General features: G+C 40.3%; 1 protein-coding gene across 8 annotated transcripts in view; it reads right to left on the bottom strand.

Annotated features, from left to right (window-relative positions):
- The window catches only part of ARID1B (AT-rich interaction domain 1B), a 322,617-nt gene that overhangs the window by 93,706 nt on the left and 207,353 nt on the right, over nucleotides 1-21,558 (bottom strand). For all 8 annotated transcript variants that reach the window (XM_079330952.1, XM_079330954.1, XM_079330955.1 and 5 more), the window contains one exon: nucleotides 3,779-4,022. In XM_079330952.1, the coding sequence (XP_079187078.1) occupies nucleotides 3,779-4,022 (244 nt within the window). The remainder of the gene's footprint in view (nucleotides 1-3,778; nucleotides 4,023-21,558) is intronic.

Here is a 21,558-nt window from a genome sequence, read left to right as displayed (position 1 = left end):
GAGTAGCCACAAATGGATTTGTTTTTGTAACTTCATTTATATCCAAGCTCCTCAGTGAAAGAAGACAACTCTAGTAAAAACAACGTAGCTGATGCTTAACAGAGTGAAAATAAACTTGCTTCTTCAGAAACTACATAAAATGTCTTAAAAGCACAAGTCAAAATACTGATCCATGTGAAAAAAAAAAAATTACGTACTTCTAAAGGCAGTATTTGCTACTCAGTATTAGCATAGCATACCCTTCTCTTTTATATAGATAAAAATTTCTGTAGAGTTTTAAAAATAACAGAATATATTAACTTGTACAAAAACTGCTTGTCCATCATGGGTTAAGGAAATCCTGGCCTATCAGCAATCTTTGACAGAACTCTTAATATTAAAAAAACTTTTGCTGCTTACACCGCAAGGGAGAAAGAGCTGACAAAAGCCTTTGGCCAGTGAGATCAAAATTGGGGATGGGGGGAGAAAGGGGAGCTTAGCTTATTTACATTTTTGCTTTGTTAGTAAACTGAAATTGTTAGAGCAGGAGGAAAAGGAAAAAAAAAAAAAAAGAGAAAAGTGAAATTAACAGCCACTAAATCTTCTGGCAACAGCAGTACATTTTGATATGTGCTGCATCAGCTTCCACTAATGGTTTAGGGTTGAATCAGGCACAGTTCAAGACCCAAAGCAGTGCAGGGCATCACATATCATTCTTTGGAAGAATATGCACCCTAATTATAAAGATGGCTACAAAATAAAGAGATCAGGATTTCTGGCAAAACAGAATAATGATCTACTTAATAGGAAATCATAATGTCATTTTGAATCAGTAGAAATCATAGAAGAGTAGGATTTCAGCCCTGTAATGAACATACATCTGAACAAGAAATCTTCTGATTTTGAAACAAAACTACCTTTCTGAACAAAATCCATCCAAGTTGCTTTTTCTGCTCTTAGGAGTTAATCTCCCTGCTTTATTCTGGTAATGTGAATGGAAACAAAGGCTCTATATGCATGTGCCACTTACCACACAAAATATCCTTCCAGTATTTCAGAGAGCACAGGAAGGAAATGCCCACTGAGCTAGGGACGTGCCAATGTCAGTGCTGCCTGTGCCAGGCTGTTCCTGTGAAATTTGTGGCGTGCAGCAGAAAGCAATGCGGGGTGGCAGCCTTGCAGAGGGGTAAGGACACAGCTTAAACAGGCAGTGGAAGAGAATCGGCCATTTGGGAGGTTTAACAGGGGGCTGTTTGTTTGTCTGCCCTTTTGATGTTAAATTAGTTTTCAATTTTGTTGCAAGGAAGAAGCCATTGGGAAAAGGATGCTTCCCTTCCAGTAAACCCTGGGAAAGCAACACCTTTATTTTAACAGTCTTCCCACCAAGAACCCCCTGCAACATTTTGGCTTTCCCTAGCCATAGCTATCAGCAACACAACAGCTGCTCATTTTACAATGACTTGCTGGAGAGAGAATGATTGAAAGAGCCAATCTATGTCACATTGAGAAACTGTGGCACAACATCGCAGGAGGTAATAGGAGAGGAATGAGGTCAGAACAAACAAGGGTAGGGTGAGAACGGAGAAGAAAATAGCAGTGAACAAAATTATTAAAGGCAAGGTGCTGTACTATACAATCAATGTTTAAAAACGTCTACAACCTGACTGCTGCAAACAGCCACAGAAATGCAAACAAGCTCTGTGTTACTTTTTCTTAGGGTCTCATGAATACAGCTGATGATAAAAGCTACCAAAGTCCTTGTAATGAAGAACAATAGTGGGAACACACTTAGGTGAAAGAACAGTCTAATTCACATGGCTTAAAAGCCTTAGCACCCAGCAGCATCCCTCTATCACAGGGCTTTAAATAGCAGCCTTGCTCCTGCTTTTTGCAGCTCGAGAAACAGCAGCAGCAGCAGCGATGCTACTGCAGCAGCCCAGCTGCCCTCGGGAGAGCACTGCCTTAGCTCACGTCTGGGAGCTCACCTTTAGCAAGAGCTGCAGAGACCAGAAGCTTGTCTATGACAGGCAAACAGTGGAGAGTGATTTTGATTTAGCACCATTCATAAAAATCCTTCCTGAGAAAGAATTGCTTTTGTGTTACTGCAGCAGACCAGAAAACCACCGTGCAAAATGGTGGCACAGTTTGTATGTAGAGACAATGCTTTTCACTAGGTGAGTTATAAAAATGAGCTTTTGGGGTTCATCTGATGTGATGAAGTGACTCTGTCCCTGACCTCTGAGTTCATATTCCTTCTATTTTTACCCCATGAGGAACAGGTGGGTTTATAAAAGTTATTACTCTCCCCCTAAACACTTATGCTCATCCTTACATAGCATGGCTCCAATAAAACTATTTTCAGTGTCACAACATTTTTTCCCTATTCAGCAATCAGGCTGCTAAAATGACAATCCATTTACTCGTCTGAATCTGACTGTGACAAAATGTTACCTTACCAGCCAGGTGAACTATCTGGCTTCACTCAACAACAGAGATGGATTTCTACACCGAACACTGGGAACTGCCTTGGAAATACAAAACTACCACACTACATACAATGCAAATACTCTGTCCCCACTATTCCTGCTCCACCTGAGCATGTGCTTCATGCTGCAGGTCAGAGAGTCTGGAGAGGGAAGAAATAACTGCAGGGCATGCACGCAGCATCCGGGGTCAACATGTTTAGGCCACATTTAATACTAAACATTCCTATGTGCACTGAGCTTACTTCTCTCTGCTTATCTAGTTTAACCTCTGCAGACAAACAAGCATGAACATTTTACACAGATACCTTTGTATCAAATAGTGAAACACACGCTACCCTCTGAATTTTAACCAGCATTTGGTTTGCAGCAACACTCAAATCACCTAACAAAAAGGCACCTCTGCTTTTGTTTCTTTTAACTGAGCTCCATGTTTATTATTTTGTGGTTCTGTCAGCAACTGATGTTATCCCTAGGGTAATGTCAGCACTCTCCTACTCTTAGGAATTCCTCTAGTATTCAAAATGTCAGAAGATAATAAAAAAGCTTGAGCATTAGAAAGAGAACACTCATCTAAAATACTAAATACACATTGCTGCCTGACACCCTGGCGTAAGTAACATGCCAGATGGGTGGGGATAAGGTAAGAACTGAAATTCACGTATGCCATTTTTTTCTTGTGAGTATCTTAAGAGATTTCCACAAATTTCTGAATATACATGATTCTGTGCCATACTCTAAATTGCATAAGAGACAGAGCAGTAAGCCTGACACTGGTATTCCAATTACTACCGGTGGGGCTGAACACCTAGTAACTTGTCAATCTTCGCAAATATTAAGAAATATCTAATACAATATTCTGTATTAATGTCCAAATTTACACTGCCATAATAGAGAGTTGGAAAACCTCTGCCTCATCCTGCAGGCCTGTAACCACCAGTCAAGCTCAAGTGCCAAACCCAGCAAAAATACACAGTTAGAACAAAACAGGACTGTGAATAACCACAAGAAGTATGTGACAAATGACACACAAACCAAATACAAAAACTACAATTAAGTATTTGCATTGGTTGGTGATAAAGACATTTATCAAACACCTATGCAGAGTCAGGTTCAGAATTTTGAGCATTCTGAGGGCTTGGCAGCTGAAGTTTAGATAGAATTTACTCCTGCTCTAAGTATGCACGTTTTTCAGAAAAAAGCCCTGAAAATGTAGGATTCTCAGAAAATAAATTAGTTCGCAATATGGGAATATTTATTTATGCATTTAATAAACCTACCAAATGGTTTAATTTTGTTTGTTAGAACAAACTTACCTGGAATACTCGCTGGAGAAATGGGACCAGATCTTGACTGGTTGCTTCCAACGGGTGAGCCTACAGGGGAAGGCGATGGGCCCCCAGGGATGCCAGAGAGATGTGGAGAAGCGTGGGGGGAAAACGGAGACTGTGCAGGGTTGCTCTGCTCCCCTTGGCTGCTCGTAGAGCCTGACGCGCTAACAGCTGAGCTGAGGGTTGCTTCAGTTCCAGTCGGCAAGTCGTCAATGGATCCAGATAAATCCTGAGGAAAAAGGAGAAATGAGCATAAGTGCTTGCATGAATACTCAGGCCACAGGACTCAAGAGCTGGCATGGCAATGGATCCATTTGTTTACTTATTGCAGCAGATAACAGAGAGGTAGTCTTCAACATGCAGTTAAATGATGGCAGAAAACAAGGACGGTATGCACAGTTCTCTGCTTAATCTCTAATTCTTTTGAGAAAAAGAACAAGCAAGGGCATCAAATGAATTGGAACCAAATTCATTCGGCATTGAATTTAACCTTTTCCATCTGGATTAAGCTTTCAGAATGAATCCCACAAATTCTGCCTGAGCATACCAAAACTAATGAAAATGATACATCAGTTTCATTTTTACACAGTATTTAATTTTGGGGTTTGCTACCATTACAATCACAGCTTATACACTTCACTCTAAACCATTACCACAATGAGAGAAGAGTGTAAAATCTGCAGCCCTGGTAACACTCCCTTGCAGCAAGGAGATGAGAAGAGGCCCTGCCCTCAGCAGCAGCACTTGATCTGCTGGCCACCAAGGAACAAGGACTGCTGCTTCTCCACTTCCATCAAATACCAGCTCACAGGTTCTCTTCAATTTCATCTGAATACACTGCTAAACAGTTACTCCTTTTCAGCTCGTAACTGCTGCATTTTCAATGAGAAATTTCCTCTGTAGGTCACAGCACATCTAAATTCTACCTATGAACTGCTGGACATACTCCCTCATGCTGTAACACAGGAGTTATACTGGTCTTTGAATCTGTGGGAGTAATTAGGAGTTTTAAATAATTTTAAGATCAGATATGAAAAACCAAGAATGCTGTGACAAAGCAAGCACATGCTCCCCAGCTGTCAGGAAAAATGTTAATTCCTAAGCATCACAGAAAAACCTCATACAAACCAAAAGGTGCCAATACTGCTGTGCTTCTGTAGCTCTTTGGCAGGTCATGAGGAGCAAATTAAAGCTTAAAAATGTGGCACAGAGATACCTCACATATAAATCAGGTCATTTAATGACCTCTGAGACTTGAAATAACTGGGATGACAGAGTACATTGCTTTGGCTGATCCTGACTTCATTTGTTTGGCTCATGCAAGTAGCTGCACCACAGACAGCAGGACCCCTTGCCTGAATAGCACAAAAAGAACTGGGTTCTGCCTGAGCAAAGAGCTCAGGAAGCAAAGCCTTAGTGATGGCTAATTTTCATAACTAAAATTGAAGTTCTTTAGAAGTCACAGAACATGGAGGAAACTCACATGGTGTACTTAGTGCCCTGCCCAATGATGACTACCTCCACTACAAGGGAGGCTCACAGCCAGGTTCCCTTAACAGAGGGACTTGGTCAGTCTTCCAAGGCACAGGAAGAAGAGGATTAAAAGTTTAAGCTCTGCTAATACTCACTAGAAGCCACGTAGAATGCTACGTGTTATTCCCTCTTGTGCGTAAGGGCAGTGAATACAAACCAGCTGACTTCTCTCTCTGCAGGGCACCTTGCAGACCTTATTTCCAATGAGTTCCCACAAACACTTCAGGAACTCTCACCACAGTTAAATTTTGCTTTTCCTGACAAGCATGAAATTGTACCCCTATTTCATTAGGCATACGAGAAGCAAAAATTAAGGCTAAAACTTCAGTCTACATGTGGATGCTGTATTCACTCAAGAGTAGATTTCCAAATCTGTACAAATGGGAATTTAATTATGAAGTGGGCAATAAACTATTTTCATTGTTTCTTTTTTGGAACTATCAACTGTAGAAAATGTAAACAAGAAATAACACTGCCTGCTACTGCATAGAGCAACACTAGATATTTTTCATAGTAGAATGTATTTGGCAAACAGGTAAGCAATTACTGCTTTTCCATACATAATATGGTATTCTTCTAAATGAAATCAAATCGCTGCTGTCGTCATGTGTAACAAATGCTGCAGGAAGTGCTGATAAAACAAATGCTGCTGAAAAGCATATAATAAACCTCTGAAAATTGAATGCAGCAGAATAGAGCCTATTCTAAAGGAATATCAATTTTGTGTAAAAAACATATAGGCATACAACCAACAGAATGTATAGAAAACACATTTTAAAAGGGTGTGTGGAGTAAAGTTTTCATATGTGTTGGCAAATCAAAGTACTTGAAAAAACAAATTTGCCAGGATAATGGAAAAGCCATGAAGAAATTAGCACTGTCCTTGATGAAATTATCTGCTGTTCACAAGCTAAGGCAAAACTTCAGGACGGGACTGAAGTTCACTTTTCCCACTGGGTTACATCGACTTCTCCAGCCTTCCACAACTCATCACAACTGATGAGTCTCAGGCACTTTCTCGAGTGCCTGCTTTCCAGGAATTTCTTCACCCACCTGATGAAACTCCTTCACCAGGAGGTGGAAAAGGAAAAGCTTGCATGACACCAGCCTATTTAAACAGTGAGGCCATGCCACCCTGTGCAGTGCAGTGCAGCCTGGCAGGCACAGCACTCCCGCCGGACCTCGCGCGTCCCACTCAGCTCAAGCACTGGGCTTCCCCCAGCAATGGGGAACTTCACAGTCACTCTGTGCAATAATAGTGTCACTCATCAGACACAGGGAGAAAACTGAGAAAGAGGTTGATCTCAGGGTGGCACAAAGGATTGTTACCTTTCTAGAAGTCTGGGCTGTGCCACACAATCTCCTACCTTATCCTCAAGTGGGCTAAAATGAGAAATATCAGATGTTCTGTACTGGGTGGTCTGGGTTTTAAAATTTGTTGGTGGGGGGGGAGAGGGAGTGGTTTTGATTTTTTGTTGTTGTTGTTTTTTTGGTGGGTTTTTTTATTTTTTGTTAACATACACTTCAAGGCCTTACTCTTCTAAAGCGGAAAGTCTGAGCAGGCAAGCAACTGGGAAACTTGCAGCATACACAGGCTTTAGAAACACCTCTCTTAACTAAAAAAGCTAATTTGGAAATTAAAGAGAAGGAAAAGAAAGACTTTATGTGAAGCACCTGGACAAAAAGAGCAGAAGTTGACTTTCTGTTCTCCTATTATCAGCATTTTATTGCTTGCTTTTACCCCATTTTAACAGAACAGTAGCAAAGTTGTGCAAATTCCACACCACCAACATTTATTTATATATAAAACAGTACACACATACACATTATATACGTAAATTACATGGATACACTTGCATTTACTTAGCATATCTACATGTAAAGCTATTAGGAAGCCTGCTAATAGGAGAAATTCACAGAGGTTTAAGCATACAGCCTTGTTAACAAAGAAGCTCTGTAACTAATACTCCTCTAGAGGACAATTTAGTCAGCAGGGCACCAACTCTATTCTTCTTTTATAAGTAGTATCAGATCTATGATGCCTGTAAAGAACAGAGAGACCTTACTTACTGCATCTCATTCAAACCAAGGCACCTTCAAGCTACAGTGCTTCCATTTATCTTGTTGGAAAGTTGGCAGGTTAGGTAATTGCTGGGATTCTTTTAAGGGCCTGAAGTCCCCATACCCTAAGGCATGCCTTAAATTTTGCCTCTTTTCAGAGGCTTTTTCTGGAAAGCACTCATTTCTTCCAGCAAAATCTAGCAAGTTTAAAATTATCAGTAGGCTTGTGTCTCTTACAGATCAGTTTCTTGTACAGCAATCTTCTTATTCCTATCTATGGTATTGTTATGACTATATTTTCAAATCTGACATCAAGTCTAAAAAAAAAATGAAGGACACAATATTTCCTCACTCCCATCACAAATCTGTATTACAATTCTGTATTCTCTATGTCAGCTTTATATCCTGTATTATTCAGGACATCCTATCCAACTTCCAAAGTTCATTTCTATATAATACCTTGATTACAAACTGAAATGTTCCCATGCAGGACTCATCTCTTTTAGCAAAGTGTTTTATTTTCAGTATCTTCAGTTCTACCCTCACCTTCTCACCTATACATGACCTTTTTTCTTGTCTGTCTGACAAGAACAAGAGCTGAAATGAACAGGATCACATTGTGCTTGGGATTATAATGTTATGCCTTCCTGGTGGCATGATTTTATCAGAGAGAGACACTTGAAACAGCACACCATTTTACTACTGCAACGTGGGCAGTGAGGGGTAGAAGGAAGCAAACTGTTTATCCAGAGCCAGGAAACCCCAAGCTACAAAGAGACCACAGCAAGAAAACCCCTACAAACACCCATATATAATATAGTAACATTAACTTACTCAAGGAACACACCTAGATCCAATAAATTGCAAAAGGGAAACTACAGTAGCTCAGCAATACCACCACAATTTTACACATCAAGTGTGACAGGATTTCATCATTCACTGTGGAGCAAAAATTTACACTGCAAATACTTTGTGCAGTTGCAAGCTTTGCTTAGCAATGTCTCAGCAGACACAAATCAAGATTTTAAGGGAATCCCTTGCTAAATACTTACAGTTGAAAAAGGATGAGCACCTTCCCTGAAATCAGCAGAAGGAGAAAATGTGAGGCACCTAAGTTCTATAAGAAGTTACTGCAGTTTGGAGCTCTCTTGCAGAGATTATGCAGAGCACATACAACCTGTGGTTTATTTAAATTTTCCAGCTATTGCCTACCAGCTCCTTTATGCTCAGGGAGTAGAAGAATAGCAGAGGTATTCTGTAGATATTAAAATTAAAGACACAAAAAACCTTTCTGTCTCCCAGAAGCTGAACCCCCCAGACTCTACCCTACTATCCACTGTACTGGGATGAATCCCAGAGCTACACATAGGGAACTGCATCAACTGACTGGCTGCAGGATCAAAGCCTGCTCATTCCATTAAGGCCTTCCTGCAGTATTTCCTTAGGACAGTGAAGCTCAAAAGACAGGATCCTGCATGAAATATCCATCTCTTTAACATGAATCACCACTTTACAAACAAAATTATATATACAAGCAAACATATTTCACATATAAGTATGTAAATATATATTCAAACAGACATACACTCTGCTATTGTTTTGGAGCCATGGGGGATTATGAACAATATGCTCTGTAATTGAGATTAACTTTGAACAAATGATTTGGCTGACAAACACACATATGCACACAAAAGGAAAACCCACAAAAGCTCTGTTTAAATTTCAAGATATTTGTAAGACCTCTTTTCATCTCAAAGCAGCCTATAATAGCATGTTTCAAGAAGTCTTCCAAAGGCCCTGCTGGTCACATTGTGGAGGCAGTGAGCGAGCTAACAGCCTCCCAGCGCCTACGCAACCGGAAAAACGCAGCAACAATTGGGACCACGTGGAAAATTCTCCTGTTTTCAAAGGCTGCTACCCCCAACCTGGGTATCTTCCTTCCATGCCAGCTGCACAATGACCCTCAGTTAAGCACAAAAAAGGTATCTAATGCACATCCTTAAAAAATTGTTTAATGGGAGACAGCAGGGCTGCCATTACATTTCTGCCAAAATCCCTTTTACATGCCTTACTGAAATTAATTCTCTGGGAAAACAAGGTTCATTCTCTGAATCTTGTTTAATCAAGATCTGGAGCAGAAAAAGTAGAGAAGACCACTTCTAGTACAAACACCTCCCTGAGGAAAACACTTGATTTCTGTTGACAGGCACAACTCTACCTCAGACTCTGCTACTGTAAGGAGAGGGCTTATTTCACTTGCAAGACAAACACAAACTTTGACCATAGCTAGGCAGAGGTACTTCTTATGATACTCATTGTTACCTAGAAATCTTACTTAATTCCAATTACTATATGTTGTAGCATTTTAAGCCATATTTTTAGCTTTAACCTCTATGTGATAAACTATTCATGCATTATTCTAAAGGAAGAGAATTATAAGTACATGATAAAAACACCAGTGTCTTGCACTAAATTTAGTGACAAAGCACCACTTGCTGGGGATATACATTCTCACATGCTTCCCAAAATAACCTGGGTACTGAACTGTGCTGCAAGTACTCTATCTGATCAGTATCAAGTACTTTCTCTGAGAAGTTTTACAGGCAAGTCCCTGAGGATGCAAAAATCTTTTCCCCAAAAGCACTAAATTCACTCAAGCAACCAAGAAGAAGTGCAACCAAACAACGCAGTGCCAGTGCCCTGCCTGATGTCTTTTCAATCTATGAGATCCTGGAATTAGATCAGCCTTCAAGACATTATCTGTAAAAGCTGACTTGGAAAAACAGATTCAAATCACAGTTTACTACCTAATTGCTAAGCAAATGACTGTTGATTCAAGGAAATAATAATTTTTTACTACATTTGTTTAGCAAGCAAAGGATCTGTGTTTGTTAGACAACCTTATTTACCTAAAAACTTTTGGCCTGGGGATACAGGAGTCCCAGAACAGAACATGACATGCCCGTATCTGTCAGACATGGGATGAGAGGAAGTTGATAGGATGGATACAATCACATTTCTGTATCTAAAATGATCCATAATGGGATCTTACTTGCTTGTCCAGACGAAAGCTTTAGACCAAAACCAACTTAGGGCATCTAGAAATTGAAAACTACCTAGCAAATAAAAAAAAAAAAAAAACACCTAGAAATGAAAAACCTCCCTGCCCTTGCTGAGTGCCACTCACTGCAGGGTCTGCAACCTCTTGGCAGGTACCAGGAAAGGTCTCCTGAGTCCTACAGCTACGTCAAGTCACCCAACAGCACAAAAAAAGCCTCTGCTTTATAAACACTGACTCCCGTGTATAAAACAATAAATACTAATGACCCATTTGCCATCGAAGCAAATTGACAAAGTCTAACAAGGACTGTAAAGTGCAGGACACACAGCCTGTCTGACAAGGATACTTTTTAATATTTTTAAATAAACAGTAAATCTCTGGAACAGAAAAACAATAACACGCCTATCTCCAGATACAAACTTCCCTGATTATCTCTGAAGTAGAATGCTTAGCACGTAGAATTTCTGGAAATAAAATTTAAAAACAAAAAGCCACAAACCCTTAGGAGTCATTTGTTTCTCCAGTACTGTAGCAAAGAAAAATTCCCAGCTAACAACTCTTGTAGCTACAGCATCAGTCATTTATCATCAATAAATCATCAACCTTTAAAACAACCAAATCAATGAAAACCACAACAAATGGCCACTATGAAGAAGAAAGAAATGTTGTATTTGCATAACAGCAATCTAATAAAATGTAGTTTATTCATACTACTTCCCATGCATAGTTCCAAACTTAACCACTCTCAGACATGAAATCCCTTCTGTTAAACTTAAAGAGTTTCTCATATAAAGAACAGTGAGGTGAGAGGCAACAACTTCCCTTTTTTGCAGATTACAAACATTTTCTAGATCACAGCTGCCTCCATAGGGAGAAGACAGACTAAACTGGCAGGATAAAGCCGAGAGGAAGCTGAATTAATCAAAACATGTACTGATCCAAAACCTTTCAAGCTCTCTGGAGCTTGTTCTTTTGGGGATCACTATCCTTCTCCCTGGATCTATGCAGCAAGCTTAGTGATGCCATCTTGATGAATGGACACTGTGTGACCACCCTGCTCACCAGCCCAGACTCCTCTCCTGGCTGTACTTCTGGCCATGCAGAATTCAGCATCAAAAAGCCATAGGGAAAACATCATGTGGCTGCTAGTCCTCCTCCCATTACCTACTTAGTCTACTTTCACAACTGATGTAGAAAAAAACCAGACTAAGCAAGAAAGGACTGCCAAATGACAAGGAAGACAAACATGGATTTGAGCAAAGGCTTATGAGAAAGATCAAGACATTACTAATAGAACATATGGGTCGTAGATCTGAAAGAGACCAAACATTTCAGCAAGAGCAGCAGCAATATGCATTAGAAAGTATTGCTTACTCCCTTTATTCCATTTACTCTGGCTATCACACTTTGGAAACCTGCAGCATATGCAGTCAGACATAGACCATCTATCTTTGAGCCTATATATTCAAAAACCTGATATTGTGTAGATGTAGCTCAAGCAGCAGGAGCAAACAAAACATAATACCATAACACGTAATGTGGTAAAATTCACACTATGCCTCACCTGCACTACACCCACGAGACTGCAGTGCAGAGATTCTCAGTAGGTCTGTGCAGGGCACCTCACATAGGAGAAACCCTTTGAACATGACCACACAACCTCATGTGGCTGAGTGTTTACTACTACAGACATAACCTGAGTCACAACACACCCATTTTGCAACCATTAATTGACATCTTTCTACACACGCTTCTCAGACTATCCCATGTGGCATCCAGAAGGCATTAACTGTGCTTGTAAGTTTGGACCTACAATACTATCTGATTTGGAGACTGCAGCTGAGAGAATAGAGAAAGTGCTGGTCCAACAACCAACTGCCCATTGATCACTGAAAGCAGATATTGTCATGCCACAGTAAATTAGGCAGGTTGATAACAAGTGAGCTGTTCTGACAGCTCAAGGCCACCTATGCACGGAGCACAATAAAGGGCTTAAACTGATTGAACCTATACACCTGTATGCCCAAGGTTTAAAAACTCTTGATCTACAACACTTGCCTTTTTTCTTTTTTTTCATATTAATACCCTTTGTAGAGTTATGGTTTGATAAAGAAGTCTATCCCAGCAGGTTACCGTGGGAATAAGGATCTACAAAACATAGTTTTTCATTAGCTTAGGGCTTGTGCATGCATCATACTGCGTCGCTTTCTTCTCTCTCCCACAACACCCTGTAACCAAATACCACAATTCAATGAGATGGTAAATAAGCCCCAGACACATCTTAAACTTCAAAAAACACAGGTGCTCTGTTAACTTTTCATCTCTTCCTCTTGAGTCAGAAGCAGAAAGGAGGAGAAAAGTGTATACATCAAAAAGACTGATAAATGTTATAAAGACTTCCTTTTTAAGGAACTGAATAAAGAGACTTCCCTCAGAGAACAATATTAATTAATGAATTAAGCCTTATTTAAAATACTGGATATGCAGTGTTATACTGGGGTAACAGGCAGAAATGACTCTTATAAGGTTTACTTCAGTAAATTCAGCTTAATTTGCCACTTCAGGCTCATTGTCTCATCCTCATGCAAGAATCTCTCATCCTTGTTCCTTTTTCTTCTCTTTTTTGCTGAACCTAATGCAACTCAGTGGAGTGCAGTTTTACCATCAGTAGAGCACAAACACTTGGGGCTGTGATCACTCTGCTTCTGCTTTGCTCCTCACCCCCAGCCACACACACACACACTGCTTACTTCTTTCTGAGGTCTGTGGACCACAGCAGCAAAACCAAACAATTACTTTTCAAGAGCTGCTCACTGAACCCCTCCCACATTTACATTTTCCAGTAACCTGGGAAAACGTTGGAAAATTAAATCCAAGACAGTGAAAAAGCAGAAAATAAATTTTCAGACTGTTTCTCACACATGCCTGCTAGAACAAGGCTTCCAAAACACCCCAGGTTCTGGAATTCACACTTCTTTGCAATAATTCAGTGCTTGCTGGGCATACTCAATTAAGCAGCCAGGGAATGTGGCATTTTGAGATAATACAGCTTTAACAAAGTTATGTAGAACTCAAGTCTCAGAAACCTCTATATAAATTTCAAAAGGCTTTTGAAATTCTAGAAAAGTGTCTTGGCTTCAGTTTTCTCTTTGAAATAATGCCTTGACTAGCCAAGTAGGAAGCACGTCTTGTAACAGTTCAACTGGGCATTAAGAAGAAGTTCTGAAAGACCAATCTTCCCCATCTACTGCTAAGCACCATTTTGGCATGGGAAGAGGTATCTCAAGGCTAAGATAATGCCATGGTTTTCTTGATCACTGAGTGAACTAAACTAAACTTTATCCAACAGGTTCATAACTTCAGGTGCACTTCTAAAATCCAGTAAATGAAAAGATACACAGATGTGCCACTACAGAAGTGTGAAATACTGTGTACTATGCAATCTACCCAAAAAACCCAACACATCAACTACTACTGTTCTTTAATTAATAGATCATACAAAGGAAAAACATCCATGGGGAATTTTGAAGGTTTTGTGTGCCTGAGCATGCTTCAGTGTTGCAGCTTTTTCTTATGATAGAGAGGACAGGGAGTCCTGATATGTTTTAGGTAAAGCTTGTCGTGGGTCGTTCTTCCAAAATTTTCCTTGTCTTTAAGAAAGGAGGTTGGTATTGCACAGAACTACCTATTTATTGCAATGCTAATAAAAGTGGTCTGAAAATGTTCCAAGAAAGCATGGGTAGGATGTCCAGTGTACAGCAATTGTGGTCCTTAAAATTGTGGGTGCCACCATGGATGATAACTTGGTGGGGTCTTACTGGGCAGGTGCCTCCATCTGCCTTTTTGTACAATGGTGCTTTACACAGCCCTTCACCTGAGGTGCCAGCTGTCCTTCTCCAACACCTGCCATGCCACGTCCCTGCTGCAGCTCCCTCCAGCAAGCACCACTGCAGTGCCACAGCCCACAGTGCACTTGGAAGCAACTTGCATAAAATATTTGTAAATACAATAAAAAAGGTAACTCCTTTCCCCACTGATCAGTATTCTTGTCACACTGATTTTGAGAGTATTCATCAATGGTGTGAAAAAACATGCCAGCTCAAATGACAGTGGTGAAAAAAGATAGAACTGCAGCTGGAAGCTTCTTTGAAAGAGGATTTCCCAGGATTTTGTAAGGCAGTGATCCTTTGCTTTCCTTTCTGGCTGCTTCTCTTCCCCCATGGAAAGCCAAAACAACTGCAGCTCTATCAATGTCTGCTTCCTGGTCCTTGCAAAAGGAAGCAGAGACTTCAGCCCTGCCAGACCTTCAGGTGCAGCCCTACCTATGGCTGATTCTCTGTCCTACAAGCCTGTCTGAGCTTTGCCACACAGTTTAGGGAGCTGGGCCAAGAAGGCTTTTGGGGAGTGCGTCTGATAGATGGGAAAAGAGCCATGAGTATTCAAGGCATGGGTGCTGCAGCTTGAGAAGAACATGGTTCTTAATGCTATGAAAGTTTTGCTGCATGGCTTCTAAGGTCATTGCTACATTGCAGCAGTTTTGCTTGAGCTCCTGTCCTAGTTCCCTGCTCACAGTCTTCTACACTGAAGCCTACAAATGGGGCCAGTGTTTATACAGTGCTACACTGAAGCCTACAAATGGGGCCAGTGTTTATACAGTGTTGTCTTTCCTTAAAAAAACACTACCAGTATCACAACTTCTAAGAAGATGTACCTGATGGAACTATCAGGCCACAGCTGATTTCAACCTTTAAGGTATTCATTAGATATACCACCAAAAAAGAGGAAAATAAAGCAAATCAGTAAGTTAGATCTTTGCAAAGTCTCAAAATACTTCTGAAGGACGCTTGTCAGAACGAACAAATGTACCAAAGGAAGAAACAGCCTCATGAATTAAGTAAAAAAATAAATAAAGGGAAAACATATGAAAATTTCAACAACTGTGCCAATCTGTTGTGAGCTGTACCCGTGCCAGTGGGCGGCCTCGGGGCACCGTAGGATTCCTCAGTGCAGTGCCAAGCTCCAGCAATATTGTTATGGTTAGAGAGGAATTTCTCACAAGAGCTAACAAAGGCAGAAGGTCATAAATAAACACAGCAGGATCGCCTTGTCAGTTCTCATTATTAGCGCTGCAGGCACTTGCTTTTCTATGGGCTGCTCACAGGTTCATTTAAGTGTAAGAGCTCCTCCTCAGAATTTCACATGCTCATAAATAAAGACAACATTTCATTAGAAAGAAAGGCACACCTAAGTTATTTTTTATGATGTTGTTTTTTGTGCACACATGTGCTTGAGCCGGCTGTGCTGCCTGCAGCCGCTCTGTCCGTACGCGCCCTGCACTGGCAAAGCCCTACACACCCTGCTAACCCAGAGCTGCAGCACCCTCCCATGCTGGCCTCCCTCAGACCACGGCCATAATGAAGGAGGAGAGCCTCACTACTGTAATAATGGGCACCAGAATTACATCTGGGCAGGAAATGAGGCTGAGCTCCTAAACTGATCCTGACGTGCATTATACAACTAGCAAAGCACAGCTGTGTGATCATTATTGCAATTATAAAGTGACATTTAGTGTTAATTTTCTTTTCTTACTGAATTTTGAAACAGAGAGGAGGCAGAACCAGTAACTCTAATGGTACAAATATGTAAAAAAAGGAAATTAAAGTTTTTAGGAGTGCAAATGTTGATTCTTCATCACCTGTCAGAGGTTAACAAATAACTGAATGAAAATACCTCATATCTCCCATACACAGACCCACCTTTATCTATATTCATACTTATATAGATGAGTGAAAAGTAAGCTCTGTGTAAAACTAGCCGCATTTGAAATAAATTAACAGCACCATGTAGTGCATGCTGATTTCAAGTTGCAGATGCAGTGCGTTTCAGAATAATATTAGGGGAAATCAAGAGATCACCAATGCTATCTCAAGAGGGTTTTTATTTTCTACTTATTACCTTGGAATAAAAAAAAAAGTAAAGATGTTAAAAAAGCTCAAAAATTCACAACCTTGGAAACACTTTCAGAAAATAAAAGGTAAATAAAATAACAGGCTTTATGTTATTTTTTATATACAGGGGATGCCTAGCAATGGGAAAAACACTTCTTGGTCACCATTCTTTCCAACACGAGATAGGTGGTAGAGAACATAATTGCTCACCTGCCAAACCCACCCCCCAAAATACTGCTCCTTCCTGTGAGCTGTATTGAACACCAATATACCAGTACATTAAATAGTCATGTCTATCTTCCTAGTTGGCTAAAATCTGACCAATGTTATTGTTGCTATAAACTCAGATCCTCACCTTTTAAAGCAAACTATATGACCAACAAGCAAAAACCCTGGTGCATTGCTTGCTTTCTGTGAGAAGTTTGGGAAAACAATTTCCCTTCCAGTTTGCTTCCTATCCCATCAGAAGAAGTCGGGTTGTTAGTCCCGATGCACTACAGCAGAAAAGCCATGTTCAAAGAACTGTTTCCCTGAGCTGTGCAGCCCTTCATTACACACCATTCATCATTATCCACACCAGGAACTGCTGGAACAGCCCTTGTGAATGAAAAATCTCCCTGGTTAACTCTTAGAGGCTGGCAGCCCCCTTGGCCTCAGTGCTGAGGCAGGGTTTGTTCCTCGGGCAGGGGGCTGCCAGCCATGCTGAGTGTGCCCCCTGCCCACAGCCCACCTGGCAGGAGGGCAGCCGCCCCTCTCTCCTCCTGCCAGCGGGAACGCCGAGCTCTCTTGGAACAGCTGCCCTGAGCTGGCTTCTGCCACACAGAGAGCCCAGGGTGACAGGGAAGAGGCTTTCCTCTGCACACCAGCAAGGGCCTGCTTCTTGGCTCCGCGCTCCTGGAGAGCAGAGAGCAGCTGGAAGTGGAAGGAGCTGGAGGAAAGGACAACAGCTTCCAGCTGGTCAGTTCCTCAGTCTCTCCTGATCAATAGGCAAGGTGCTGTCTGGGCACGGGGCAGGCTGCAGTCCCTTCTGCAAGAACAGAAATGGAGATGCTGCTCTATTTCTAGCCTCTTCCCTTTGCTCACTTTTTTCTTATTAATATTTTAAAACCATTTACAACATAGCAAACACATTTCAATTAATTTATCTTTCCTGGTCAAAACACATTTACTTCTGTAGAAACACTCCTCTGCCACCCAATTCAAACGAAGAGCTGGGTTTCAGCCCACTCACTCAAACAGAGTTGTATTAATTCTTGTGCCTCATTAATTACCTCAGAAAAGGAGAATTCCTTATACAAATTAAACAGTGACGTAAACCTACTAACTGCTGTGTGCTATGAATGGCAGTGGACAGTGACAAGGAGAAAGATGTTTTTCAGGGGTCTCTGCAGCGTTTTAAGTCACAGTGAGAAGAATTTCAGATTTCCCACATTCTATTTTTTTTTTGGTCATATTTCATTAGTATGACATCTATGGCTTTTTGGTACTTTTGATATTTTAAACTTATCTTACATAGTTACATACTTGGATTTTTCTATAGAAAACATTATAGAAATATTTCAAGGACATCAGATTTCTAAATTACATCATTAAATACCTTGTCATGTCCAGTGGTATATTTCACTGCTATATATGCACCACTGTGTAGTTTTTTCTCTAGCAGTGCTAAATATTTATTTTGTACAGTCTGAAAAAAGTCAATTTACATTTGTTAAGAGTATTAAAAATTATGCAAAGAACAGTTGAGGAAGGGGAAATAGAGCAGAAGGCATATTCTTCAAAAGAATTATTGGAGGTATTTTCTTGTTACAAAATATCATTTGTTATTTTTCAATCAAAGAAAACTGCAAGAAAACACAAAAAAGGTTGAATCATCTACTCTAAAAAATTATGAACGCCAAAAGATCACAAATAGCACATTAATGTCAGAGTGCTGGCTCTCACTAACTCCTCAGCATTTTAAGTTTGCTTTTTAAAGGGAGAAAAGAAGAGAGAAACAGAGAAGGCATCATTAGACTAAGTCCTGCATTGCCTTAATTTTTTAAGCTAAAACCCCCAAACTGTGCCCATGATCTGTATCAGTTTGTACCTGACCACTTCAGCTGTCCCTGACACTTGACCTGCTTCCGAAAAGCAAGAAGTCCAATTTAAGTCGACGGTCCTACAGGGAGGTAATGGTTTGACCCTTGGTCCCTCCACTGCAACCGTTCCAATTCTCTAATGATTTCCCTGCAGGGTTCATTTACCAGTTCTGGGTCAAAGACCAGCACATCACGAAGGCAAGGGGCAGCAGAAGCACTGCATGATGGATTTGAAAATAAGTGCATCGTAAAGGAAACCTCCATCAATTAGGGATGGCCTTTGAATTCAAAACAAAAGGAAGCAAAGTGCAAATCATAATGTCTGCTCAGCTCACTTTAGCAGCACACGATTTAGCAGATACACATGGTAAGAAATGCATTTTAGCCTAGGTGCAAAACCAGCAATCATCCTAGGGCAAACAGTCCCCCCATTCATCCTCAGAAGAGATGGCCTTTTGCCCACTCTGAGCAACTGTGAAGTTGAAGGGATTCGCTGTCCGGTTCCACGGCAGCTTTCGGTACAGCTTAGTACTTCGATATGTGCACCATGACTTTAATTAGAAACATTAAGGCCTGCTCTAACTATGAAGCAAAATATTACCCCGGTCCACTTCCACTTTCTGGAATCTGTGGTTTAATTTACTTGTACAGTGAACTGCAAAACTATCAGTTATGAGTACATCTTTGCCATGTATGTATTAAAACACCGGAAAATTTCCTTTTTCTTCCAGTGCTCTTCAATACTGAAATGCACTATGTGTTTTTTTCAAAAGAAAGATACAAGGAAGTATATTTAGAAGTACAGAAGGAGATGCAATAAGGGCATAAAAATATGAACAATGAAGAAAATAAAAGATATCTTTTGCTTGTTCCTAGTGAAAGATTGAGGGGAAAAAAGAAATACTGCCAGCAAACATGCAAATTAAAAAAATGTGAGGATGCTAAAAATAACTTTAAAGGAGGCTCTGCTTTCCTGAGTGAAGTGATCACACAAAGACATGTTAACAACTGCTGATGTTAGAAGCCATGGTCACAACTAGTGGTCAGTGAGCTCTCATCTAGTGGATTCTGCTTAGTTCTAACAGGGAGCTATATCCTCACAGTTTTAATGTTACAGTTGTAAGACCACCAAAATTAAAACATTAAAGAAATCCTAAAAGTTGTGGTTTTGGTTTTTGTTGTTTTGTTGGGTTTTTTTAAATACTTTTAGTACATCTAGGCTTTGCTTCCTTATTTATTTTTGAAGGACAGGAGAAATTGCTTATCTGATATTGTTCGTCTGAAAATATGTTCGTTATCATGCTTCTTGCCAAGGCTTTTCAAATTTAATAGTGATTGAGACCTCATAAAAATACTTTAATTTTCTAAGAGTTGAAGAACCCTGGAAAGAAAGGACTTCACAGTGCTTCAGCGTCTGAAAACTTTTGCTTGCCTCTGTGCATGAGTATCACATACTCTCTCCAATATTCTGCCCAATACTAATATGTATGTATTATTTTCTGGCACAAGAAGCATAGAAACCTATACTCTTGCTAAATGGAGAGAAAGAAAAGCGTGACTTTCTCCAACAATACTTGTCTGAAAAAAGAACATGACTGCTAAGACTGAGAACAGCCAAATTTAAACAGGGAGCAGAGAGATAATAAGGAAAATGTAGCAACAACCTTTTTACATCACCTTCTCTTCATAAGTGCAAAATTTAGAAGCTGTGTAAAATCCTCCGTATTGAGCCCATCAAGCTTGCTGACCTTGAGCCTCCTGAATTGCCTCCTAAAGCCTTTAGTATCCTCACTTCTGTTTTGGCAAAAGCAAGGGATGGGCAACATCCACTGGGATCTCAGTGAACAGGGTTTGTCTATGCAACCAGGCTGGCTGAGAGTAAGTTCTTGCTGCCATCCACACCATATGTGACAGGAAAACTTTTGTTAATAAAAACCATATTGATGTACTTGTTAACGACTTGAACAGCCCAGTAATTGAATTTAAACCAGTTAACTATTCACCAGGGCTTCATCAGCCCACCTCCTTCATCTCCTCTAGCCCTGTGTTATTTCAAAGCAACTGGAAGAATTTTACACCACCACCACCCTTCCCACCACAACCCTTTCACCATTATGTGCACTCGGGAAGCCTTGCATTTGAGCAGCTCATTTGAAGAGCTCTTAACTGCATTTTTGAAAGAACAAAGCAGTTTTATAACTCTCTCTGTACAAACAGAAGGCACTTATCTGAGGGGCTCTCTTATTTTCAATCCATCAATAAGTGACACCGATACGTTACAACTGGCTACCACCATGGAGACAAAGTGTGTCCGTCCCTGACCTCAAAGGGATCAATCACATCAATGTTTCTATGAGGTTTGAATTTTTTTTTATAAAAGGGATCAAGGAAAGAAAAAAAAGCTCCCCAAAGTACATAAAATGTTTTAATGCATAAGTTTTTCAATTTCCTCATCAGCAATATTATTTGAAAGCTGCATTACTAAAAGGTTGCAATTACAGAAAGAAGGTTTTCAGTATTTTTTTGAAGTAGTAATTCTTTAATTTCTTTTCCCTCATTTTTCTTCAATTAAGTTTAATTTTTCCTGTGAGCCAACACAAGGGAGTTGACAATAAAAGCCTGATGCAGCAAACCTTTCCAGAGGCGCTTAAGCCAAGTGATTTCAGCTTATAATCAGGGTATGCTTGTATTCACAACTACCCTCACCATGGCTCTACCTCTGCTCAAAAGTGTGGTCTTGCAAGATTTCTGGAAACATTTTGCTTTTGTAGTTGTATGCAAAGAATGGCTCACTACAAACATTATTAGAGATAAAAGAACTTATTTGTTTATTTTTGCTTTAATTAAATTACTCTGTGCAGCTCATTTATCTCACACAGACCACAATTTACTATTGCCACTTATTTAAACAAATTCTGCGTGTGATGAACTTCTTATTGGTGAGCACCTACAAAAAATGAAGACATTTCTCTCAGAGCATTCCCTCTCCCTCCCTAAATTCAGGCAGGAATAGAAAAGCCAATAGTTGTACAATAACGATGCACCAGGTCTCAGATTACCACACAGTAATCACACACACTG

This window comes from Erithacus rubecula, assembly GCF_903797595.1.
Source record: "Erithacus rubecula genome assembly, chromosome: 2".
Taxonomy (NCBI): Eukaryota; Metazoa; Chordata; class Aves; order Passeriformes; family Muscicapidae; genus Erithacus; species Erithacus rubecula.
Note: the sequence above shows the minus strand (reverse complement) of the source record. Positions and strands in the feature narration are given on the sequence as shown.